The sequence below is a fragment of the Dromiciops gliroides genome, chromosome 2 (genome assembly GCF_019393635.1).
Source record: "Dromiciops gliroides isolate mDroGli1 chromosome 2, mDroGli1.pri, whole genome shotgun sequence".
Classification (NCBI taxonomy): Eukaryota; Metazoa; Chordata; class Mammalia; order Microbiotheria; family Microbiotheriidae; genus Dromiciops; species Dromiciops gliroides.
In genome coordinates, this window is record NC_057862.1 from 425,372,028 (window position 1) to 425,395,778 (window position 23,751).

A 23,751-nucleotide genomic window follows, 5' to 3' on the forward strand; every position below is an offset into this window, starting at 1 on the left:
ATCTATTTAGGAAGCCAGGGGGATCGTAAAGCTTTCCGGAGCTGTCCATACCTCAGGCAGATGTCGACGGTTTAATTTACTAGTTCTCAGAACCTCAACATCTGCCTTCTAAAGGAAGGTAGCAGGCGGAGGTGGGGGGTGGGGGTGGGGGAGAAGAATGAAAGGCCGAGCCCTGCAAAAATCAGGGAAGAGAGGAGAAGGAGGTACCTTCTGAAAGCAGGAAGACTAAACTGAGACCTCTGAGACTCTCAGCTGGGGAGAAGCGTAAAGACTGGAAAGAATGGCGCACCCCGAAAACCTGGGTTAGAGTCACAGTTTTTGTTAACTGAGTGACCTTGGACAAGTCACTTCCATTCCCTAGGCCCGTTTTCCGATGAGCAAAAATGGGGATAATAAGACCTTCCATTTCCTATCTCAACGTGGCGTTTCCCAGTGTTTTAAAAGCCTTAAAGGGTTAGAGAAATGGGAGATGTTGCTGTTATTGTTGTTGTAGTTATTTAAACTGTTGAGGATCCACCCTTCCCATCTCTCCCCATCTCCAACACCCCCGCAGTTCGTTCTCGGAGCCAACCGTACAGAATCAGTCCAGTCCTACTGCTTCCTTGGTCCCACATTTCGGGGAATATGATCTCACTTAGTACCGGGCAATAGCTCCGCAGTTCTCGGATAAAAGTGTTCAGTACTCCTAGTACATCGCTTTCTTCAGGTACCGAAGAGGGCGAGCGAGGACGGCGAGGGCTGCTCTCAGGGAAAGGGAAATGGGCTAGGGGTAAGGGTGCGGAAGGGCACCTGGTAAAAACCAGCCGAGATCAAGAATGGGAGAGAGGATGGTTCCTTCTCCACATCACTGACTTGGCGCTTTCTACTCCCCCCATATTCCCCAAATCCTGCAAAGTGATCCCTTCCACCTTCACCAACAGCAGGTCAGCGGGAAGGTCGAATTTCTTACATGTCAATACGACATCCCCCCCCCCCCAGTTGCCAGCCTGAGGTCCTCTAGTCCTCACTGTCTCCTGTCGCCTTCCCTAGCGTCACACTGCAATAGCCTCTGCAAGTCCGCTCAGCTTCTCTCAGCCCAGGCACGGCCATGTCCTGGCCGGGCCTTACACTAACCGGGCCTTGCTTCGAGGTCCGCCTGGCTCCAGGTCTGAGTCCCCAGCCTGAGCCTCTTCCCCCTCCCCGCTTCGCCCCGGGCACCTGCTCCCGGACTCAGCGCTCAGCTTGCCACTGGCTCCTGCAGCTCCCAAGTCGCACTCCCCGAGCTTGGCTCGGGACTCGGCCGATCTACCGTTCCCTTTCCCAACCCCACCCCCAAAGGCGAACAACCAAAACCAGTTCTTGGCCCTCGGAAAATCGAGCCTCACATTTCGGTCTTCCAGGTTTCAGCTCCAGCTACACTTCTCCCTCCCGTAACCTCCAGCCCGGGCACCTGCTCCCCCGCTCGGCGCCAGGCTCTTAGGGTCCCTGCAGCTCCCTGCCCCGGCTGCTCCTGCCGGGGCTCAGGCACCCGCAGACAGCCAGCACACTACGTTGTCTTTCGAGATCCCCCCCAGAGAGGATTTCTGATCCTCGAAAGTGAGAATTTACCATCTCTGGCCTTCATCTTTCAGTTCTAGCCACATTTTTCTGTTCCCTCCCCTCCAGCTTCCCGCACCTGCTCCCGCGAACTCCCTGGGCCTCTGCAGCTCCCAGATCCAGCTTCTCTCGCCAGGGCCGGCCCTTGCAGCCTGGGCTAACGTGCCCCCCTCCTAGGCGAGCTACCAAAGGGAATTCACAGCCCGGCCCTCGGAAGTGCTAATTTACAAGTTCTGCCTGCCTTCCAGATTTCAGTTCCAGCTACCCTTCTTTCCTTCTACCTACTAATCATGAAAAAGTCCCCCCTCCTGTTTTCTCCTTAACCAGATGACCTCGCTTCCAAACTCCCTCCTTCCAGATGATGGGGGTGGAGGGTAAGGGATGGGGGTGAGGAGGGGCGGGGGGAAGAGACCAAAAGCCAAACAACTTCCAAAGACCAATTCATAATAGGCTGCCATAGCTTTGAGGTGCTGCCCGCCCCCCCAATCCCAGAGGACGGAAGCGCAAGGGCAATGAGTGTGAGGAGGTCAGGAAATTAAGGCGTCCTATTAATCCCAAAGGGTTAAGGTAGTTACGGGAACAAGACGGGACAAGTTGGAAATAGGTGGCAGAAGCGGCTGATGGAACTGCAGTCGCGGACCATCTGGACAGACCCACCAGCAGACACAGCAACAGAGCCCTCGCCCTCCCAGTTGCGACCGCCCTCCACTACCCGCGCTGCGCCTCGCCCGAGGAAGTCAGACCTCTAGGGGGCTAGGGAGGCCGGGGAAACGCACTTCTTACCTGCATTGTAGGCGGCCAGGTCCGCCCCAGGCCCTGGGCTCTTCCGTTTCCGCGGCCGCCCCTTCTGCACTGTGCCCACGCCGTTGTAGTAAGGGAGGCCTAAGGTGTTGGCCCCGCCGGCGCCCAAACCCGAGCCCTTGGCTGCAGCTGCCGCTGCCGCCGCCGCCGCCGCCGCCACGTCGGCGTGGTTGAAGTGGGCCTGGTAGTCACCCTGCAGCAGTGCCTCGAAGTGCAGTCGGCAGTAGACCAGGCTATCCTTCATTCCAAAGTGGTCGCCCGTGGTCAGCATCTTGTTGCACGTGGTGCAGGTAAAGCAGTTGAGATGGTAAACCAGGTCCCGGGCTCGCATCACCATCTCTGATGCTGAGATGCCCAGGTGACAACGAGCACAGCGTTGCACGGAGAACCGCCTGGGGTAAGGAGAGAAGGAAAGCTATTTGGGGAAGGTGGCTCCCTCTACTCCTTATCCGTTTGATCAAACCCGTCGTGCTCCCCCCCTCCCCCCTCCCCCCACGTTCCACCCAACGTCAGATTCTTTACTCTTATCCAGTAGACTAATGGGACCAAGTAGGCCTTGATGTCTACAAAGTACTGGGTTCCAAGCGTCTTTCTCTACCTTGGGTCAAGTGTCCTAGGATTCTCCAGTCTCTCTCCTTCTGACACCTAATACCCCCATCTTTACTTGCCTTCACCAGAAAGCTCCCTGTTTCTCCTACTGCTTGTGCAAGACCCAAGAGAGCCCCCAGTTAGCTCCCACTCCTGCCCTCCTCAAAGTTGTCAACACCGGGGACCAAGGGACTTGTCACATGCCCTTGCCCTTCCCCTTCCCCCAACTTCCCCCAGCACCTCCCACGCCACTGCCAATGAGCAACACAGACCCCTGAAACAAGAGGGAATTTGAGAGAGCCAGAGAAAGGAGAAAGATTGAGAGAATATAAGAGAAAGTAAAGGGAGAAAGATTATTAAAATTAAAAACAAAATGGAAGATCCTAAACAGCAAATGAAAGGGGAAAGTGAAAGGAGAGAGAAGGAAAGAGAGAAGAGGAGAAAGAGGAGGGGAGAGGGAGAGAAGGAGGGAGTGAGGGAGGGAGGGGGAGAGACAGAGACAGAGACAGAGACAGAGAGACAGAGAGAGAAAGAGATTGACTGACTTTTCCATCAATTTTTTTTTCTATCCTGTTCACACCCGGGAGTTCCCAATGACTCTGATCGATCCAGAAATCTCTGGAAACCTTTTCCCAAGGATCTCACTTCGCCTCCAACACTAAGTCCAAATATGGTGGGGGAGGGGGGTGGAGGATGCCTACTTCTGAGTCTCCTGAGACTAAAAGGAGAAGCGAATGGAGACCAAGGGAGACTTCCCTCTTAGTTGCCTTAAACTTCCAAGGGGGGCAAGGAAGGGAGGGACTCTGCCTTTGTCCATCCCTTAAGGAGTCCACCCCAACCCTTTTCGTTCCAGGACAGAAACGTCCTCCACATCCGCTCCCCCAGGGCAGCTTAGGCCGGGCAGAGTTCACTGCGCTTGGGATAGGGCGCCAGCTCCTATACCTGTAATAGTCTTCTTTGCAGTAAATGCTGCCGTCTTTGCTGAAGCAGGTGAGCTCCGACTCCAGGTTGAGTTTACACTCGCAGCACTTCAGGCAACGCATGTGCCACTGTTTGTCCACTGCCAGTAGGTAGTAGCGATCGGAGATTTTCCCTCCGCAACCCGCGCAGAGCGCGGCCCGGTCACTGCTGATGGACGGCATGGTCTGTGAGAAAAAGAGGGCACGGTTAGCCCAAACCAGGGTCGCTGTCACCTGAAGGTTGCTACTCCATTCTCCCCAGGCCAGAGCACGCCTCCCCCCTACAACCTACCACCGCTCCTGCTCCAAACGCTGCCCTCTTCCCCACTGTCTCCCCCAAAGGAGGGAAGGTACCCTACAGTTTAGTAAGGTCTATGGGCCTAAAGAAAGAGAAACTTTTATCCTGGGGCTAGCGAAAAGGACCCCAACCCCCACCTCGTAGCCGGCGTGAAACCAGACGCCCCAAAGCGGCGCCTTGCTCGCGACCTCTGCCTCCTCTTCGGCCCTGGTCCCAGTCTCTGGGTCTCTCTCCTCCCCTCTCACTCCAGATCTCTCCCTCCCAATCGCCTTCGCTAGCTCTCGCCCTCTCCTTCCTCCCCCCCACCCCCCTTTCTCAGAGTCTCCCTCTCCCTCCCTTTCTCCTTTCCTCCCTCCCCCTCTCGCTCGCCCTCCCCCTCCCTTTCTCCTGGATGGCTTTGGGGCTGGGGTCTTTAACTCGGCCTACACTGGAGGATGGGGGGGGGGCGGTTAGGGAAGAACCAGTGGAGGGAGTGAAGCACACCCCCCTCCATAAAATTTCTTTCCCTGTCTCACAAGTGACTTAAAGGGGGTATTTAAAGAGTTTGTGTTCCCCGAAACATCATGATCTCCACACTAATTTTCTCAGATTCTTTTGGAGGAGCTTTTTCCTCCTCTTCCCAACTCTGAATTTAAAGAGAGAGAGAGAGAGAGAGAGAGAGAGAGAGAGAGAGAGAGAGAGAGAGAGAGAGAGAGAGAGAGAGAGAACACAGTGAGTCCCACACGGCTTTGAAAGTCCGGAGATAGAGGCTAATATCGCCAATCTGAGCCGGGCGTTTGCATTCAAACCAGGACCTGGAGAAATACAGCCTGGCCCCCTTTCTCCTACTGGGCCCGAACCACAAACCCCTAGGCCCCCTCTCCACGCACCCATCCCTACACACACATTACCAGACCAGACCTTTTTCCACCACAGAAAGGTCCAGTTTTCACAGGAAGCCGGCCAAGGGGTCTGTAACCCCAACGACAGCGGCTTCGTGACAAACAGACAGTGCACCACTCACAACTCCTTCCCCAGAGCCCTCTCTGCCCGATACAAGACCCCTCTATGCCTTCCGGTCCCCAGGGGCACCAAGTTCTAGCGAGGAGGAATAGATAGACAGACTTCAAAATGCCCCCGCTCCCTTGGCCCACAGCTCCAGCCCTACCCTGTGGAGTCTTTAATTTTTTTTTTGTCTAATAAGAATGAACACAGGGAAAGGAAGGCCGCCTTGCCCCGGATCCAGGCACAGCTCCGCAGAGAAATCGCAAAAGCTCGGCCAGGTTATTTTTCTCTCCCCCAAAGGTCACGCCCGAGCCGGACGCTGGGCCTGGCCTGCTCTGGGGACTGGAAAGGGGCCTGCCGGCCTGTCGGAAACCCTGAGATCCCGCGGCCTGGGCCAGCGCAGAGCCCCAAGCCGCATCTGGGGCCCCAAGGAGAGGGGCGGGTGCCCTTTACAAACGCTGCCGCCCAACTTTGGGGCTCCCCCCTCCAGGGCTGGAGAAAAAAGAGGGGTGGCAACCGCCCGGCGCTTGTCTCCCCCACACACACCCCTTACAGACACACACCCTCCCAGACCCAAGACCCCGAGACTGGGATAGAAGGCGCCGAAAGACAGACAACGAAGCCCTCGCGCCCGAAGTAATCAATCCTCTGCGGGAATAGTAAGCCAGGTTTGTCCCCTCCGATTCCACGCAGTGGCTGGAGGCTAAAGGGAGCGGGGCTGGGGAAAAAAAAAGGCAAGGAGCCAGGGAAGCTCCTACAGCCCGGAGTCCGGAGCCCGGAGCCCGGAGCCCTGAGCCCGGAGCCTGGAGCCGAGCAGAGGACACAAGCTGACGGCGGATTGTGCCGGCTATTTCTTTCCTCCAAAACCCGGGTCCTGGCTGCCACAAGGACCAAGGCCCCTCGGGCTGCCCCAGGACGAGAACTAAAGGAGGGCTGAGCGCCGGGCACAAACCAAACTCGGGGGATGCCAAAGTGGGGGAGAGGGAGGGTGTTCCTCGCCCTTTCATCCCATGCCACCCAAAGGAGGCAGGTAGTCCCTGTCCTGGGCCCGATTGGGCCCCTGGCTCTCCCACATCGGGAGAAATGCGAGGCGTTTCTCTCTCTTCTCCTTCTTTCTTGTTTTCGATCTCCTTCCTAGGCGGGAGCCGTAGCCCAACAGAAAACCCTCAGTCCTGGGGTGAGGGAGTATTGCTGCGGGCTCGGCTTCTTGCCCCCCCCCCCCCAGCCAGGGCTTCTGAACCCCGGGCCCAGCGAAGGGCGCTCCAGAAAGTACACAGCTCACTTTACCCAAAACTTCGAAGAGCACCCGGAGGAGGAGGGGTGGGAATCGCCAGTTCGGTGTGTCTCCGTACACTCACCCCAACCCCGAAATCGTAACTCCCAGTCAAAGCCTGCTCTCTTCTGCGCCATCCCCCCAAGCCCTTTCCTCCCGGATTCCTCAAAGCAAACACGGGTATGAGGTGGTTGATCTGCCTTCTTCTGTTGGCAGTCCGCGGCAAGTGTGTGTGTGTGTGGGGGGGCAGAAGAACTAGAATCAGAATTTTTGGGTGATATCATCTCTCTCCTATGCCCCACAGCCTCCCCTCTCCCTGTCTTGTCCTGCCCTCGTTGCCCTCCGCATACACCCCTTTCCCTCCTCCCCAGCCCGTGCGCCTACCGTCTCCGTCTCGCCCCGGTCTATGGCTGAGCTGATGGCTGGCGCTTCGCTCTTGGCCCTGCGGTCCATTTCGTCGATGACCCCGTGCACTTCGGGGCCCGACAAGCTGTGGAAGAGCATCTCGGCGGGGCCGGGCCCCCGGGCCGGAGCGAGGAGGAAAACGAGGAGGAGGTTGTGGCTGAGACGCTGGAGAGGGAGCTGGAGGCGCCGCGGGAGGCTGGGGGTGGAGGGAAGGTGGGAGGCGGCTGGCTGGCCCACGAGTGCTGGGGGCTCACCCTGGACCCGAATTCCTCCGGGGGTCGTCGGTTCGCCCTGCGCTCGGGAATGTTAGCGGGCCAGGCGCATCCCTCCTCCCACCGCCTCCCGGGCTGGGCTCTCCTTCGCCCCAGCCCAGCCCCGCCCAAGCCCAGCTCCCCTCAGCCCCCCGGGCTGTCAGCGCTGCGTGGAGCAGCCGGCTGAAGGGAACGGTTCCTTGCGCATGGTCTGCCCGAGACCCCTCCCGGACGTGCCCCAGGCCTGGGCACCTACATAGCTAGAGGTCTCGGTCACTAAGGAGCAGAGCTGCGGGGATTAGGGAAAAGGGGAGTCTCGGGAGCGGTGGTTAGATGTCGAGCCCGAGGACCCAGGGAAGAGGGCAATGGCCAACGCCCCCTCTGGGTTCCCTCAATCGGCTGGCATGGTCGCTTGGCCTCGGGGTCAGGGGCTAGAGCCTTCGGCTATGGGCGCTGCGCGAAGCCAGAAGGTCGCAAAGTCTGCGAGGCTGGGTTCTCTACCTCCTCAAACTCCGCCGGTGCCTCTCCCGGGGAAGGGAGGGAAGGGGAGGAGCTAGGGAATACCGAAAGGCAGGCAAGAGAGAAAGTCAAGGGATGGAGGTAACGATGAACCCCCTTTCCAAGAGCGACTCCCTCCCTCCCACCACCACCACCCCAAGTGTCCCGCGTCTCCAAATGCGCCCTGCTCTGCTTATTGTGCGTCTGGCTGATCTGAAGTCGCTGGCCCTCTATGATGGGCGATCTGAGACGCGTGAGTAACTGGGGAGGAGCAGGGGTAGGAAGGGGAGGAGGAGGAAGAGGACGAGGACGAGAAGGAGGAAGAGGAGAAGGAGGAAGAGGAGGAGGACGAAGCGGATCAAGAGAAAAGAAGAGGAGGTGGGGAGGAGGAGGAAAGGAGAGGTAGGAGGAGGGAAGTAGGAGGAAGAGGAGGAGGAGGAGGAGGAGGAGGAAGAAGAGGAGGAGGAGCCGGGATCTCTGCCGCTGCCTGGACCTGCTTGGAGCAATCCCCTTAAAGTGCGAGCTAAGCAGCCACCCCAGCTCTGCAGTCCGGGTGAGCACAAGCCTGCGCGCCTTTTCTACAGCCTCCTCTGACATCACGTCCTGCCGTAGCCCCATTGGCTAAGGGCCGCCTCTGGCCCTCGCAGCGCGTGCTGCCTGGAAGATGGGATACAGGGGAGGGGTTGATGTGATGGATTGGAAAGGGATGGAGTGAGGGGGGGGGTGGAGAGAGGGGTTGGCTGGTGTCGGGGAGGGAGGGAGAGAAAGAGGAGGTGGCATTGGTAAATTCTAAGCTACTGATTCCTTCCTGTTTTGACTTTGAGAGAAGGAAAAAATCTCTCCCCATCAGTTCACCTCTCCTTTTCTCCCATCCTCCTCCTCCCCACCCCCCGTATATTTCTGCAAAAAAGATGTTGGAAGAATCTTCTCCCTCCACCCCTGCTGTGGCTACTGCTGAGTGGCCCTATCCCAGTCCAAGGGAGACTGTCTGGGTTGGGGGGGGGTAGGAGTGGGGTGAGTGAGGAAAGGGAAGGCCCAGCCCCTGAAGCTAGCAGTCAACACAGCTTGAATTTAAACCCATTTCACTTTGGGTCACCGTAGGAAATCCACCAGTTTCCCGCCGCTGGCTGATGGGAACATCACATGATTCATCTCTAACATGAGCTGAACAGGGAAAGGAAGAGCAGGATAAGGAGCAAAGGCGCCAGAAGGGAAGGGGGAAGCCAAACTCTTCAATCTTTCTAATCAAAGAGGAAATAACTCTTTTCTCTCCTCACTCCCGTTTTCATTTAAAATCACCCCATTCTTAAAAACCCATTCATAATGAACAAAGTCCTTAAACTCTTAGAGACCTTCCACTCAGTAAATTATTCCTCATCCATTGCAGCTAGACAAACTATTGAGGATACTTCCTGAAGATCGCCAAAAATCATCTGGTGTAGTAGGAAAATTCAAGGACTTGTAACCAAAATCCCTGCTGTCTCTTTCTCCTACTAGCCACCCGATTGTGGCAAATCTCACTTCAGATCTCCCAGTTTACACATCTTTAGAATGGGGCTAATCATCCTTTATCAACCTCAAAAGGTTGTTGTGAAGACCCAAATCAAGTGAAATAATGGATTTAAAAATGCTCTGTGGACCTTAGCATCTCCTCTCCCTAAACTTTACATAATACTTTGTTTTGTGCCTCTCTGATGCTCTACTCACCTTTTATTCTATTTTATGGTTATTTATATATGTATTCTCTTCTAGACTATAATCAGCAAGGACAGATTTTGTCTTATCTGAAATTTTAATTTCTCCCAATGTTTTATACAATGATATGCACTCAGTAGGCATTTAACACTTATTGTATGAATGTGTACAACAGGTGATTAATAAATGTTTGTTGATTTAAACATGCAATATAGATGTAAATATTATTCTCTTCCTCAACAGAGGTGCTCTTCCCAGGTCTGCTAGATTTACATACTTCCTCTTTCACCCCTCCTCTGGACCCTTGAAAAGTCTCCACCCACCACTAACTTTGAGATTCAAGGAACCATTTCTAGGGGTCCCCAAGTATGAATTGTGTCCATTAGGGGTGTATGGAATTACAAATAAATGTGAATTCGTCGTTTAGTTGAAATAAAAGTAAAATCAGGGTAGCTAACCCAATTGGTAGCATCATTATGTACATTATAATCACACACACACACCTTACTGAAAAGAATCCTGTCTTTGTGTTTATGACATTGTGTTAGTAGAATGTTTCACTTAAAATTATGTTTTCCTTACAACTCATTAATGTGACCAGTAGCAACCAGATAAGTATAAGGCATAATGAAAAGAGAACTAACTGGATTTAGAATCGAACAACTTAGTCTCTGCTTTATGCAACCTATTGCCTTAATTAAGTTGCTTAATCTTTCTGACTCTCACTTTTCTTATCTAGAAAAGGAGGCTAGATTCGATGATGTTTAAAGCATATTCCAAATCTAGATTCCGTAGTCTTATTCTCTACCATGAAGTGTATGATTATCTGAGCTAGATTTCCAGCACATCAGAAAGAAAAACACCTAGTTGCTGTTGGAGTGATTCTTCATACTCATGAACATATAATGTGACCAATTTTAACTCTGCATGCTTCCATTGCCTAACACAGGGCTCTGTACATAGTAGGCAATCAATTAATCACTAAATAAACATTGACTGAAAACTTACTATGTGGTAGGCACTGTGCTAAGCAATGGAACTACAAAGAAGAAGAGGCAAAAGATAGTCAATGCCTTCAAGGAGTTTACAATCTAATTGTTGCTTGTGCAACGAATGCATGAGTGAATGTACACATGTGCAGAAACACATGTGAGTAAATGTTTATGGACATATTTAGTACTATTCTATTAAAAGACAGTAGTCTCTCACTGTCTGCGGGCTGGGTCAGGTGGGGTGGAGCAGTCACAAAAAAGTCCAAAACAGGTTCTAGAATTTGAAAAGCAGATTTTATTCTCTTTTATCGAATATATTTTCTAGATCAAACTACCCTGTTTTTAGTTCTATGGATTTAGGAAACATGCTACAGTGGCATGAACACAGACCTTGCCCTCAAGAGATCTGAGTTCAAGTCCCAACTCTGTCACCTCTCAACCATGAGACCACAGGCAAGTTGCTTCACCTGATACTCAGTTTTCTAACACTATTACATGGGAATGGCACCTCGACTTCCCACCCCAACCCCCTCCTTTGTTGTGAGGAAAGCACTTTGGAAACAGGGAAAGAACTATAGAAATGCTAATTATTATGAAGACCAGCCATTCATTTTACATTTTTAAAGTCTAAAAGTTGTGATTTCCAAGAGGGAGGAGGGTTGAGGTAGAATAATTAAACCTGAGTGTAATCGAGTGATTCTGTGGTGTCCTAACCTAGTAAATGGACATCTGGGGCTAAGAGAACAATAATAACTTGTTACATAACCTGAATGCATCCTTATTTTTATTTACCTTTTTCTCTTTCCAAGAGAGCAAACTGAAGTTGAGTTACAGCCCAGGGAATTCAATGCTACCAGTTCTCATTACTTCTGTGTACCTTGGCTAATGATCTCTTCAAGTTTGATTCTTATTTTTGAATATAGCTATGGAACGAGATTGCGGTCTCCATCCAAACTGCTTCTATTAGAATCCATTAAGAAGGTATGTTATTGCCTTCCAGTTCACAGGCCAACAACTTTGATAATCTTCCTAAATGATGTAAAAACATGAGAAGACATCCAGTCCTGTCCACTGAGACAAAGCAAAAAGAGTAATAGACTGTAAACATAGAGCCGGTGGTATACATCCTGACACATGAATGGCATTAAACATTGTTCAGAATAAGAAGCTGGGCATTGTTGTATAATGAACAGCAAGAAGTGGGGTGTGGGAGGACTTTCCCCCTCCATGAAAATGCAAATGATATTGCCACATGAAATCGGGAGTCCTGAAACGGAAAATTATTCACCATCCCAAAAGGGTCACTAAAATTCTCTTTCTTTTTTTCCAATTGCAGTTGGTTGACTAGAATAAAATCTCCTTAACCTGTATTTTGTAGTAGGTGACAGGTGAACTAATAGCAGGTCTGGAGTTTCTCTACTCTGGCTCGCCGAGGTAGCGTCATCTTCACTACCATCTGCTACCTACCAGACAAACAGACCAACCACATAATGAGGTACCAGCTTCTACCCAGCTACCGTGACTAAACCAGAACAAAAGAACTCAACGCCTCCTTCAACAAAGGGACACAAGTCTAAGCTGTCTCTGCTAATTGCTGGGTTTCAGGTTGTCGGTTCCAGATTTCAAGTGAGCTGCCAACTTCCACCCGGACTTCCTAGCTGGGTAGAGAAAGGTAAAATGGGCCTGAGAACAAGGAAGGAAAAAGACAGATAAAGAAGAAGAGTTTGAGAAGCAAATATCTAGTTAAGCTAATTAAAAAGATGGGGGAATGAAGCTGCCCAGGAGAGCAAGGTCATGGTGGGGGGAGTAGGCTACAGAGGGAGGGGGGGGGGAAATGATTGATAACTGATGTTTTCTATGTTTCTTTCCATTATTAGGCTGCAGTATATGGGACATAGCATAAACTATGAATTAAATCGTAATTGTAGCTTCAGGCGTCTTCATTGTCTGCTATGGTGTTACGTCTTCATGCACGGTGATTGACAAGGTGCAATTAATCATCTTACTCGGTTGTAAATATGGGCACCCTGCTCAGTAGGCATCAGGAAGTGTGTACCAGCAAAGGAAGCAATAGTTGACGCTGATATACCATTAAATCCAAATGAAGCCGTTTCAAGAATGTGTGTTTGGTGTGATGCTGTTATCGTTTATTTCTAAAATACTGTACCAACAGATTTACTTGATTTGCAAGTTAACTACAACATTAACTGGTTTTATTTATTTGGTCGCTCCTTCATTTTTATAGGCAATGATGTTGCTCTGCTCGAATGTGAGACAGTTTGCTTCGTGACAAGCAAGAGGAGCCCAGATCTGCAGCTTCCCCAAGTCTCAGGAGAAAGATTTCCATTTGGTAGCTTCCTGGATCGCCTTGAAGTGATTACACAAAAGTGCTCACCCTTTCTCTCTCCCCCCCCCCAATTCCTTCTGCCCCCAACTGCACTTTCCTATATCATTTTACACTCTGAACATCCCAAGTGATCCCTGCTTGGTGGGTCAGCTTAAACTCAAGAAGAATAGGGAAAGGTAGAGAACTCTCAGAAAATAACTTAGGGAAGGCATGGCGCAGTGGTAAATACTGACGTGGAAACTCACACACTGCCTTAAAGCAAGAAGGAATGTGTTCTTAGACATGTTTGCAGTAATGAAGGCCAATTTGGCTGTCTGTTTCTTGGGTAAAGTATTTTTCTGTCCTTATCCTCAGCCTGCACAATTGAGCAAATTATTCTTCTAGCTCACACAAGTAGTTCTTGCCTAGGGAAATTTGTTGTTGCTGTCCCCCAACCTCCTTCACCTCACAATAAAGCTGCTGGGAGGAAAAGTGGCAGCTCATTTTGGACATTCCGAGCTTTAAAAAAATATCCTGTTACATATCCTGAGTTGGCTTTTGTCTGGCTTCTCTGTCATCTCTTAATCACTGAATATGTATAGGAAAGGACTGCTTATCATGTGCAGAAAATGAAACAAAGACACACAACATACTGTAGGAAGCATGTCTTCCGTGTAAATCCAGTTATAATCAAATGGGTTTTCTGTGCTGCTCTCTAGGGCTGCTAATTTTTAAACCAAGTTGGTGGCTAGCCTGGAATGCCAGCACTTATCAAAATAATGTTTCAGGGAATCCATTCCAGTATTTACTTCTATATCCGATGACCCTAGCGAGTTGGGGAGGAGAGTGCACCAGGATTCAGTCTCACAAATTTTGACTCTCCCTATCTACCTTACTTCCCTCCCTCCCTTCCTCCCCTGGAGACAGACGGTAGTTGCACATTGCAAGAAATTCACCTAGCCAAAGATGGATCTTAAACCTAATTTAAGAGATTATCAGGCACCAAACAAGACTTCAAGACTGTATTTTATGAAATTGGCAGATTGTCTTTGCTAATGTGTACAGGAAGTATAACGGACACAGTCACATTGGATAGAAAACACTGAGACTTTTGTGAGGCAGATCAGTGGTGCAAAGAATTTTGAGCTTGAACCCAGATCTCCCAACTCCAGAACCTCCTCTAACACACAAAGTTCGGTTGTTTTGGGCAAGTCAATTGATTGTAGTTCCCATTTCCAAAGCACTTTAAGGTTCACAAAACACTTTCTTCACAACAGCTCTGAAGTAGGGAAAGAAAATAGAATTAAATCTATTTTGGTCACATTAAAACTGAGGCTCAGAAAAGTTCCTCATCTGTAACATGAAGGGCATAACCCTTGAAGCTACCTCCTTCAGGAGGGATTGTATAAGTGAAATGTCTTGGAAACCTTAGAGTGCCCTGGAAATGTGCTTTGTTATAATATTCTTCCCATTTTACAAGCAAGAACTTCTCTGACCTTCCATCTTCTCACCAGTAACATCAGAATAACAATACTGGCTCTCCCTACCTGATCAGATAGTGGTGAGAAAAGTACTTTGGAAATATTAAAGCCCTCTAAAAACTGGAGTCATTATTGTTGTTTTCTCTCAATTTACAGATGGGAGACCTCTCCTTATCTGTGCTGTCCACTTCAAGGGACTTTTGAGGAATAAAAATGGGAAAAGGTTGTAAGTCCAAGCTATTCTCAATTATCAGCATTATTTTGCTATCTCACTAAACCCTAACATCTTTAGGACATGAGGATGAACAAATGACTTGGGACATGAATGGGTGCAGCCATATCTTTTGCAAAAACCCAAACTGCTGGTAGCTAACTCCCTCTCTTTTTCTCTTGCAGTCAACAGAGCAATTCTAAAACTGCTTCTCTGGGTGTCAGGAGAGCAGAGTGGGGAACTCACTGCCCGGCCCTCTCTCTAGGGCCCTGTTAAGCTTACTGAACTTAAAATCAAACAAGAAGTGTGAAAGGAAGGTTTGAACATGATGCGTGTCAGGGACGAGAAGGTTGGAAGCCTCTTTTCCCTTTCTTTTAGTAACAGATATTAATATTGTATTCAATGGTATAAAAAGGTGGGGACTGGGGAGAGGCTTGTGCTCATATGCAATTTTGTCAAGGTTTTTATCTATGATTATGATTCCAGATGTATAAACTCCCAGAGGAGAGGAATGAAGGGAAGCTGGCATGTGACATGTGTTTTAAGGTGTTTGGCACCGTTTCCCAAAGTGGTGACAAAATGCTCATTTTTATTACAGTGAATCGGTAAAAGAAATATGAATTCAGAGGTCACTGGTTGTATACTGCAGCTAAAGGATTTACTATTATTGTGTGTGTATGTGTGTGAAGAGAGGGGGGGAGGGGGCAGGGCTGTTAGCTGAGCCCTGAATCATGTTATCAGCATTGTACATCTGTCATATCAGATAATACTTCAAGAAGAACAATTTTAACAAACGACCCCCCAGCTAATTGTGCTCCCCCTCCTGTAATTTTGCTGCAAAGATATAAGTTTCCCTGAAAGTGAGGAAAGCGAATATTATAACAAGATGTCTCTTTTTTTCTACGGTTGGAGCTGTGACCAGCGTTTTATGCTAACTTATTTTTAATCTAGTCCAGAATACTCCCGGGTCTTTTAATGACCATTTTGCTAATCTGGTTGCTATAGGAGACTTTATAGTCCAAGCTCAAGTAACTACAATAAATTTCTTCACAGGGAAACACCTCTTGCTTGGGGGGAAACAGAAAGATTTAAAAAAAAAAAAAAACAGCCAAGCTATTTTGACTCACGGAAAACTATTATGTCTAAATACGCAGAGGATGATTTTACGCTGGAAAGTTCCCCGATCCCCGCATCCCACCCCCCAGGCTCTTCCTACACCCGCCACAGTATCAGCCATCCTTCTGACAGCAGGGTACCCCAAACTCCATTTCCAGGCAAACCTTCCCCCATAAACCTTTTACGAGTTCCAGATCCACCAATCCGAGCGGCGTCTAGGGCCGCCCTGATTGGATATAGTGTGGGTTTGGTAAACATTTCTACATAAAAAGAAGGGTTTGTGGCAGAAAGACGCGGCGGCCAGTACCTCTTTCTGATTCACAGTCTTCGGGAAGAATGTGGCTCAGTCCTCCTTGCTGGGGGCCTGGGAGGGGAGGAGGGTCACTAACGAGAGGGAGAGGGATAGTGGTGTTAACCCCCACATCTAACTACAACAAATACTAGAAGTGCGTGCGTGGCTGTGTGTAAGAGAGAGCCGGACCCTGTACAAGATACGGCCAAAACAATATCTGTTTTGGCTTCTCAGCCAACTGCATTGGATTTACAGCGCGTCAAATTCCTAACACACATATCAGGCTCCTTTCGTGCAAGGAAGCTTCCTTCGTTGGAAGAAATTGGGAACATTTTCTGTTTTATGGGTGCGTTTAAGAGGGTTAGGGGTGGGGAGGCGGGGAAAGGCCAAGGGAGGGGGTTGGGGTGGGAAGTCGAGGTGTCATCTGTAGCAAATCTGTCCACAGCTGAGCTGCTGGGAGCTGGGGAGTGTTGAAGGGAATCCTGAGGCACCCACATTCTTTTGTTCATCCTTCATCCTTTCACAACCGTCCCTCCTCACCTGCACACCCATGCTGGACAACAGAACTGTTTACCTTTTTTTTTTTTTTGTCTTTTTGCTTTGTTTTTATAATCAAAGGAGACTTCAGGTACAGATCTTTGGGCCGGTCATTGCCATCTCTGGTGAGGCTTAATTGTTTTCGCGTTTGTTGATTTCCAAGAACTCCACTCCCTCACATTTTTATTATTATACTAATTAAAACAAGGAATGTTCCGGGGCGATTATCTTTGCATGGATGAAAATCATTAATGACCCTTGCAGGTATATGGGAAATACTGTTTGGTTAATTTCCTATAGGCTAATTTCCTCAGGCATAAATAACATGGATGGGTTAAAAACAACAACAACAACAACACCAAGCTCCTGACACTTTGCAATAAAACACAGGAACTAATTGTAATAGCATTCTGCTGATTCCCTACATGAAGAATTGTATTTATAACCAGACTTCCCACTTAATTTGTATCTGAATAACAGGTTTAAAAAAATCTCCTCCAGTAAATATATAAAAAAAAATGAAAGGTTTAGTTGTCAGCAGACACCGCTAAAATTTGGATTTTATTTGGATGGGATATGCTCCTCATCCAGATTTACTTTTCAAAAGCAATACATTTAAACTCTTCTAAGCGAAAACATTCCTATGTAATCAGATTCATTTGATATTTGCAAGATATCTGGTCATCTAATATTTATTCTCCATTCCTAGGAGCTTCTATAATTATAGCTATCTATTTTGCATTTATTACTCTTTGCAAACACTCCATTATTCAATCTTTCTTGTGCTTATTAAACAGTACCACCTGCACCAAATCGGAGAAAGCTTTGCCCTCAATCTGCCCCAGCTAAAGAACCCCCACTATCTATTATCACTCCTTGAAGGTCAATAGAACACTTGCCGATGGCATAGGTCTGATCCCAAGAAAAGGCATCAACATTTTCATCATTGGTTTCTCAATATGTTTGAGGGCAAAACATTATAGGTATATGAAATCCACCTTTAACATGTATCTGTCCTGTCCTCTGCCAGGAAACTCCAAATGCAATTAGCAAGTCCTTTAATTAATTATTTTCTGTATGTCACCAAGATGTTTATGGCACAAATGTTCTTTCTCATAAGCATAGTCAATATTTTGTCAAGGGCATCCTTGCTTCTGATCACCTCAGAACTGGTTCTAGAAATCATCTCCAAGAGAGAAAAAAGTACAGAAATATACAGAAATATGCGAAAGCCCGGGACAGTCTTAGGAATTCGCATCTCTGGGTGATATTCAGAGAAGAAAGAAAGAGAGGAGGCTAGAAACAGTTTTTGGGGGGAGGGGTACTGAAATAGTCAAACAAAACAGAACAACAAAAGCAGCAAACAAGAAACAGAAAGTTTGGAGCAAAGCACAGATCCTCCCACAGAGATACTCCCCCCCCCATTGTTGTTTTTGGTTCTGGTTAGTTGGCTTCCTACTTTGTTAGCAAACTACTCATCCAAGTGGTGGTGATTTAAAAAAAAAACACACACACACACACACAAAATAAGGAAACAACACATACAAAAATGCCTAGTCCCACAAAACTCACTGTGGTATGTCTTTTAAAGTATCCCCTGCCTCGTTCAATACACTACTTATCTTTAGTATTGTCAACAGCTCTCCATGTAGGACAGATTAATTAAGTGGCAGGTCAGACACAATGAGGTGAAAGGGCAGTTCCACCCAATCAGGACCATTTCTTCAATTTTATGTATAAGGAACTCTTGTAGGGGGAGGGGAGATGTCAGTTTTAGTCCCTACAATTTGATCAACAGAAATGTTAAAAAAAATCTACAAATGATTATGGTTATGGAGACCATTTAGGGCATCAGTTTAAGAGAGAGGACTATATACATTTCAGTTCAGTCTAGCTGAATAGGCAAATTTGTAAATATTTCCCATTTTTCAATCAGAGATGAAAAGACTTTGTTAAAGCATCTGGAATTATATATTATATATATATATATGTATATGTGTGTATGTATAAAAAACACCACACATCTTATTTGTGACAATGTTTCCTGGAGGTGCTTTAAAGCTCTCCGATGGTCTTCAACATGACCCTTCTTCAAAAGAGCTAGCCAGGGCTTCCAAGGCAGCTTCACAAGCAACATGATGAAATCATTAAATGAAAAGCACACCCCTGGCTGTCTTTATGGCACTGCCTTGTCCACAGGCAGGCATCTCTCCCTATGCTCAAAACCATGGGCTTATAAAGTTAATTTTCAATTTCAGGGAAGATTCTGAGAAAGGAGAGAAAGAAGGAAGGAGAGAGAGAGATTAAGGGAGAAGTTGGGGGGAGGAAGAAGTTAGGGGGAGAGGGAGAGAGAGAGAGAGAGAGAGAGAGATTGAGAGATTTGAAATTTGTAGAGCCTCCTATTTTGAATGCGATCAAGTCCTGGATCTGCTCTAGGTGAATGTGGGCAAGTCATCAGCTTCCTCGTCTGTAAAATGGAGACAATAAAAATGGCACTACTACTAATTTCACAGGGTGCATTTTGAGGGAAAAGCACTTTGTAATCCTTAAAGTTTGGGAAAAAGCAGGAGACCAGGGTTCAGAGCCCAATCCTGACACAGTCAGACCGAGTGTCCCTGGGCAAGTCATTTCCCCCTATTTGAGCCTCAGGTTCCTCACCTGGTGTATGGGAACAGTGATCCTTGTACACAGGATTGTAAAGGGGGAAAATACTTTGTAAACTAAGGTTTACAAAGGTTTAAACCCCATAGAAATGGGAGGTATCATCATTCAATCCAATAACAGGTCATCTCTAAAGCTCCCTTTCTCCCTCATCCCTTTCTAAATATAACCATTGATCAATAACAAATTTAGTTAATTGGGAAAGGTCATATGGCAAGCTAGCACTGTTTCTTAATATAAGAACTGAAAGGTTTTAAGAGCTTTACACAGCCTTCGAAGGCAGACTTTAAATCCCCTCACATCTCTTTATCACTCTCAGTGCCGGCTGTAGTGAGTGTCCAACAGGGATCATGAACATGCCCTCAAAACACCGAGGAGGGTGTGAAGACCAGGAGTAGCCCTGGACTCAGAAGTATAGGGTGGGCCCATACCATTTCGGAAGGAGATTCTTTGCTGATTAGAGCAAGTCCCTGATTGGGGCGGGGAGGGGGCATTGTTTTCCACATTTTCACAAACATTTGCCTAAGAACCCAGGTGTGTGTGTGTGGGGGGGGGGGGGGGTCTGTTCTCTGATCATCCATTCAGTCATTCTGAATAGGCACTCAAGGTAGAATGCCAGCTTTATACAGTTTCCTAACTGTTCATTTCCTTGAATCATCTGGGATAGATATATATAAAAAAACCGCTCAGAAATACTTAACAGTCTGATCAATACCCATTGATTGCTCAAGCTCCGAATACTCTAACAAGAACAGCTTGATCATGTATATTTGATCACTGAAAAATTCAAAGCATCTTGGTACAGCAGATCAAGTCTGTGATAAAATATCTTTTTTGCTGTTTCATAGTGTGTAGATAGGTGGGTAGATAGTTAGATGGACGTGGACATCCACTCACACATAGTGTAGTGCCTTTCATTGATGGTAATTTATTGCTCGTATATTTGATGGAGAACAAGGTAATTAACTACACTCTTACACATCTGTGCAGTATTTTACAGCAATAGCAATAATAAAACACCTTTCTAACATTTTAGGAGGGGAAAGGGTAGGTCTGCCCATGGATTCAACGGACCCGAGAGTATAAACTTGAAAAAGCCTTCCCCTTATAAATCCTGCATTCCTGCTAAGTGATGGCATGCACATTACACTGAGGTACACTAAGTTTATCTGGGTGAAGCCATCAGTGAACGAGAGAGAGAGAGAGAGAGAGAGAGAGAGAGAGAGAGAGAGAGAGAGAGAGAGAGAGAGAGAGAGAGAGAGAGAGAGAGAACAACTCTAACCAACCCTTTCCCTGCCTAGCTCTTGAATAGATGCTATGGACCTTTTAAAGACATATGTCTAGGAGTGCCCTCGAATTTAGTTTTGTTCTATATAGAAACAAAAGCCTCTTAGAGACATGTGCCCCCCAAACTATAGGCTACTGCCTCTCACCTTTAACATCCACATAACACAATTTTGGATTTCTGAGAGCCAGACAGTTAATGTTCCCATGGGGGGAAAGACCAATATATTAGTGGTAATATGAATAGCTATTACTGGCTACAATGACACTACCCCAACATGAAATATTTTCTATGACTGACTTTTCTACTAGGAAGTCAAAATGTTCATTCTTACTTCCTGAATTCAGTTATTATAGACATACATACGTTAAATCCATTTAAATTGCCACACTCTAGTAAGGGGAGACAGAAAAAGAGATCCTGTGACAAAAGCAGGGAAGCGCCTGCAGGTTAGGACCAGGAGGATGCTCCCCACAGGATGGTGAACTCAGCGAGGGAAAAGGAAAGGGGGGAAAAACCTCAAACAACCCCATAAACAACAACAAAATTAATTACCTGATAAACTTCCCATTTCTGGACTTCCCTGATATGTCCTCCACACAAATTAAGTGGGGCTTCTAAAATTTCCAGCATCTGCCAGTTTAGGCCCCCTCTTTTATAAGGGGGGAGGGGGCTATTTTCATATGATAATACATGTAATATGATATAGAATGGCAGAATGCATGACAGTTGCCCATAATACAGAGAAAGTCAGTCAAAGGACAGAGGCGACATTTGGATAATTAGCATCCATTGGCCAGTCAATCATGCAGACAGAAAAAACTGAACTAAACCCACAATGGAGTTGGAAAACAAAAGAGACCCCAGCCAGTCTCAGGATTAACTGGTCTAAAGCGATCTAAATGCTTTTGTATCTGAGGCACTAAGGCTCCCTGTGCTGCCCACTCCCCCCTGGATACCCAGGGAACTAATTGTGGGGATCAAAGTTAAAGCCCTCTCACTCCTTTTGCCTTTCTCTTTGTAGACTGCTCAACGCACACAAGAAAAAAAAATGATTTCTCCCTCCGTGTTCATTAAACTATTTTAAAGTTCAGGGGGGAGGGGAGCCTCTGAATGCCATCCCCCTTCTGCAAAGTCGATTCTGTTAGGTAGCATTTTATAGAGTTCCTATTTCTTTGTTGGGGGGGGGGGGACCTTGTAGAATATGTTTTTATCCTTCCTGTCTGGGAACAAGTGCACTTACCAATCTACAGTTTCCCGAGCAGACAGCAACCTGGAGCCAGGTACTCGGTGAGAACCTGGCCTCAGGAAAATGCAATTTTTTGTTGTTGTTGTTGGTTTTGGTTTTTTAATGGCCGATTTCCTCATAGAGTAATGACCCTTTCTCATTGAGCGCACTTCTTGCTCTTCTCCCCCACGACCCCCACCCCCACCAGAGCTCATGCCCTAGAATTAGCTGGAGTTGGAGAGCAGCCACTTGGCAACCCAACTAAATTAAGGAGAGAGAGAGAGAGAGAGAGAGAGAGAGAGAGAGAGAGAGAGAGAGAGAGAGAGAGAGAGAGAGAGAGAGAGAGAGGAGAAAAGGAGAGGAGAGGAGAGGAGAGGAGAGGAGAGGAGAGGAGAGGAGAGGAGAGGAGAGGAGAGGAGAGGAGAGGAGAGGAGAGGAGAGGAGAGGAGAGGAGAGGAGAGGAGAGGAGAGGAGAGGAGAGGAGAGGAGAGGAGAGGAGAGGAGAGGAGAGGAGAGGAGAGGGAGAGGAGAGAAGAGGGAGAGGAGAGGGAGAGGAGAGGGAGAGGGAGAGGGGGGAGAGAGAGAGAGAGAGAGAGAGAGAGAGAGAGAGAGAGAGAGAGAGAGAGAGAGAGAGAGAGAGAGAGAGAGAGAACCGCCCCCCCCCCCTTTAACCCTAGGACACAGATAGTCATGTAAATACCTACCCCCGAGACGGTATTCCCATGGGGTCCTCCTCATACAAATTCCAACTCGCCTAATGCCCTTAATGAAAGAAGGGAGGGTATGTTGGAAAGGCTGGTTCTTGTAGGAGAGTGTGGATCAAGGCAAAGCGACAGCAGATATGTGAGAGGAGAAGCGGTACCAGCCCCAGCAGCCGAGCAGAAAGGAAGCGCCCAGGGGGTGGGAGTGGGGGTGGGGTAGGGGTGGGGAAGGAGTGTGGAAATCTTCCCTCTCTCTCGAGCAATTGGCAAATTGACTCCAAATCACATCCCGACACCTTGGGATAATGGATGCCTTCTTACCTTTAGTTGTTCTCTGTAATTAGTCTGTGCAGCAACCCCGGCACTCCTGATACAGAAAAGGGGGGAAAGGGAGAAGGGATGGAGGTGGGGGAGGAGGGAGAAGCAGTGTGAATGTGTGTGAGACTGTCTGGGTGTTTGTGTCAGCATTGAGTGTGGAGTGTGGGTCCTGGGGAAAGCGATGAAGTATGGGGGTAGCAGGTCGGGAGAATGGTGAGGAAGGATGTTGTCAACCCTCCTTTCAGGTGCTGAAGGAGGAGACCCGAGAAGGTGAGAGGTCGCTAGAGCTGGAGGGAGAGCGAGGGCTGGAAGGAGAAGCAGGATGAGTGCGGATGAGAGGCACTGGCTATGAATGTCCTGAATGTGGGTACTGGGGTGAGAGCAATGGTGAGGGGCAATGAGAAGGGAGGCTGCACAGTGCCTGGTTTAGGTACCAAAGGAAGAGCCAGAAAAACAAAAATGTGAGATATCAGTAGAAATGAGAGAAGAAGGTGTGGGTGGCCTTTTGTGTCCCCTTCAGAATTCACCAAAGAGACTTCCAGTCCATCGGTCAGGACTCTCTGGACCTCTTACCAAGAGCTGGCCAGCAATGCCAGCACTAGAGAATGGACCAGAGGAAAAAGGAGGGAGCATTAGAGAGGTGGCTATCAGATGAAGTGGATTTTTTTTTCTTCCCCAAATGGGCCTCTGCTGACAAATCAATCAAGGCCCATTCAGGCTAATGATGCAGCCAGACTCCACTCACTAACATCACCATAGCCTCCCCCAGATCCCCTACATAATACTCAGCCAATGACTGGAAGTACAGTCAGAGTCAGGCTGCTTTTTACAGTTTGATTTGTATATTCACATCCTCTGCTCTCCTTCCTTCTGCCTACATGTGTCTCTTCTGTAGCCCACCCCCCCACTTCCCTTCTTTCCATCTTGATCTTTACAATTCGCTGCACACTTGCCCCCCCCCTTTCTTCCCCTCATTCTTCTGGTTATCATTTTCTTCTGCTCTTTTTTTTCATTCACCTCTCCCTTTCTTGCCTCTCACTGAAAACCTTTAAATTGAAAAAAAAGCTCCTGACTGGAAGCTTATGTTGGAAAACAGACTGTAAAACAAACACCTGTTTCCACAGGTTCAAGTATTGGGAACTACATTTGGTGAAGCAGCAAGAACACCGGATTTGGAAGCAGAAGACTTAGCTACTTAGCAGCCAGGAGGACCCAAATTCTTTCACCTACCTTAGTCTCAGTTTCCTCAGTGGGGACAATAGTATTTGTACTGTCT

General features: G+C 48.1%; 1 protein-coding gene across 6 annotated transcripts in view; it reads right to left on the reverse strand.

The window, feature by feature from the left end:
* Positions 1-22,599, reverse strand: part of LHX2 (LIM homeobox 2) — a 44,294-nt gene extending 21,695 nt beyond the window's left edge. Inside the window, exons 1-3 of one of the 6 annotated variants that reach the window (XM_043980125.1) lie at positions 22,479-22,599; positions 3,907-4,109; positions 2,359-2,768 (exon numbers count right to left, since the gene is read on the reverse strand). In XM_043980125.1, coding sequence (XP_043836060.1) covers positions 2,359-2,768; positions 3,907-4,106 — 610 coding nt within the window. In that variant the 5' untranslated portion in view covers positions 4,107-4,109; positions 22,479-22,599. Of the gene's footprint in view, positions 1-2,358; positions 2,769-3,906; positions 4,110-4,358; positions 4,484-5,820; positions 5,841-6,492; positions 6,601-6,862; positions 8,181-22,160; positions 22,320-22,478 lie in introns of those variants that run through there. The other 5 variants (XM_043980122.1, XM_043980121.1, XM_043980124.1 and 2 more) reach the window with 5 other exon arrangements.
* Between the last annotated feature and the right edge of the window lie 1,152 nt (positions 22,600-23,751).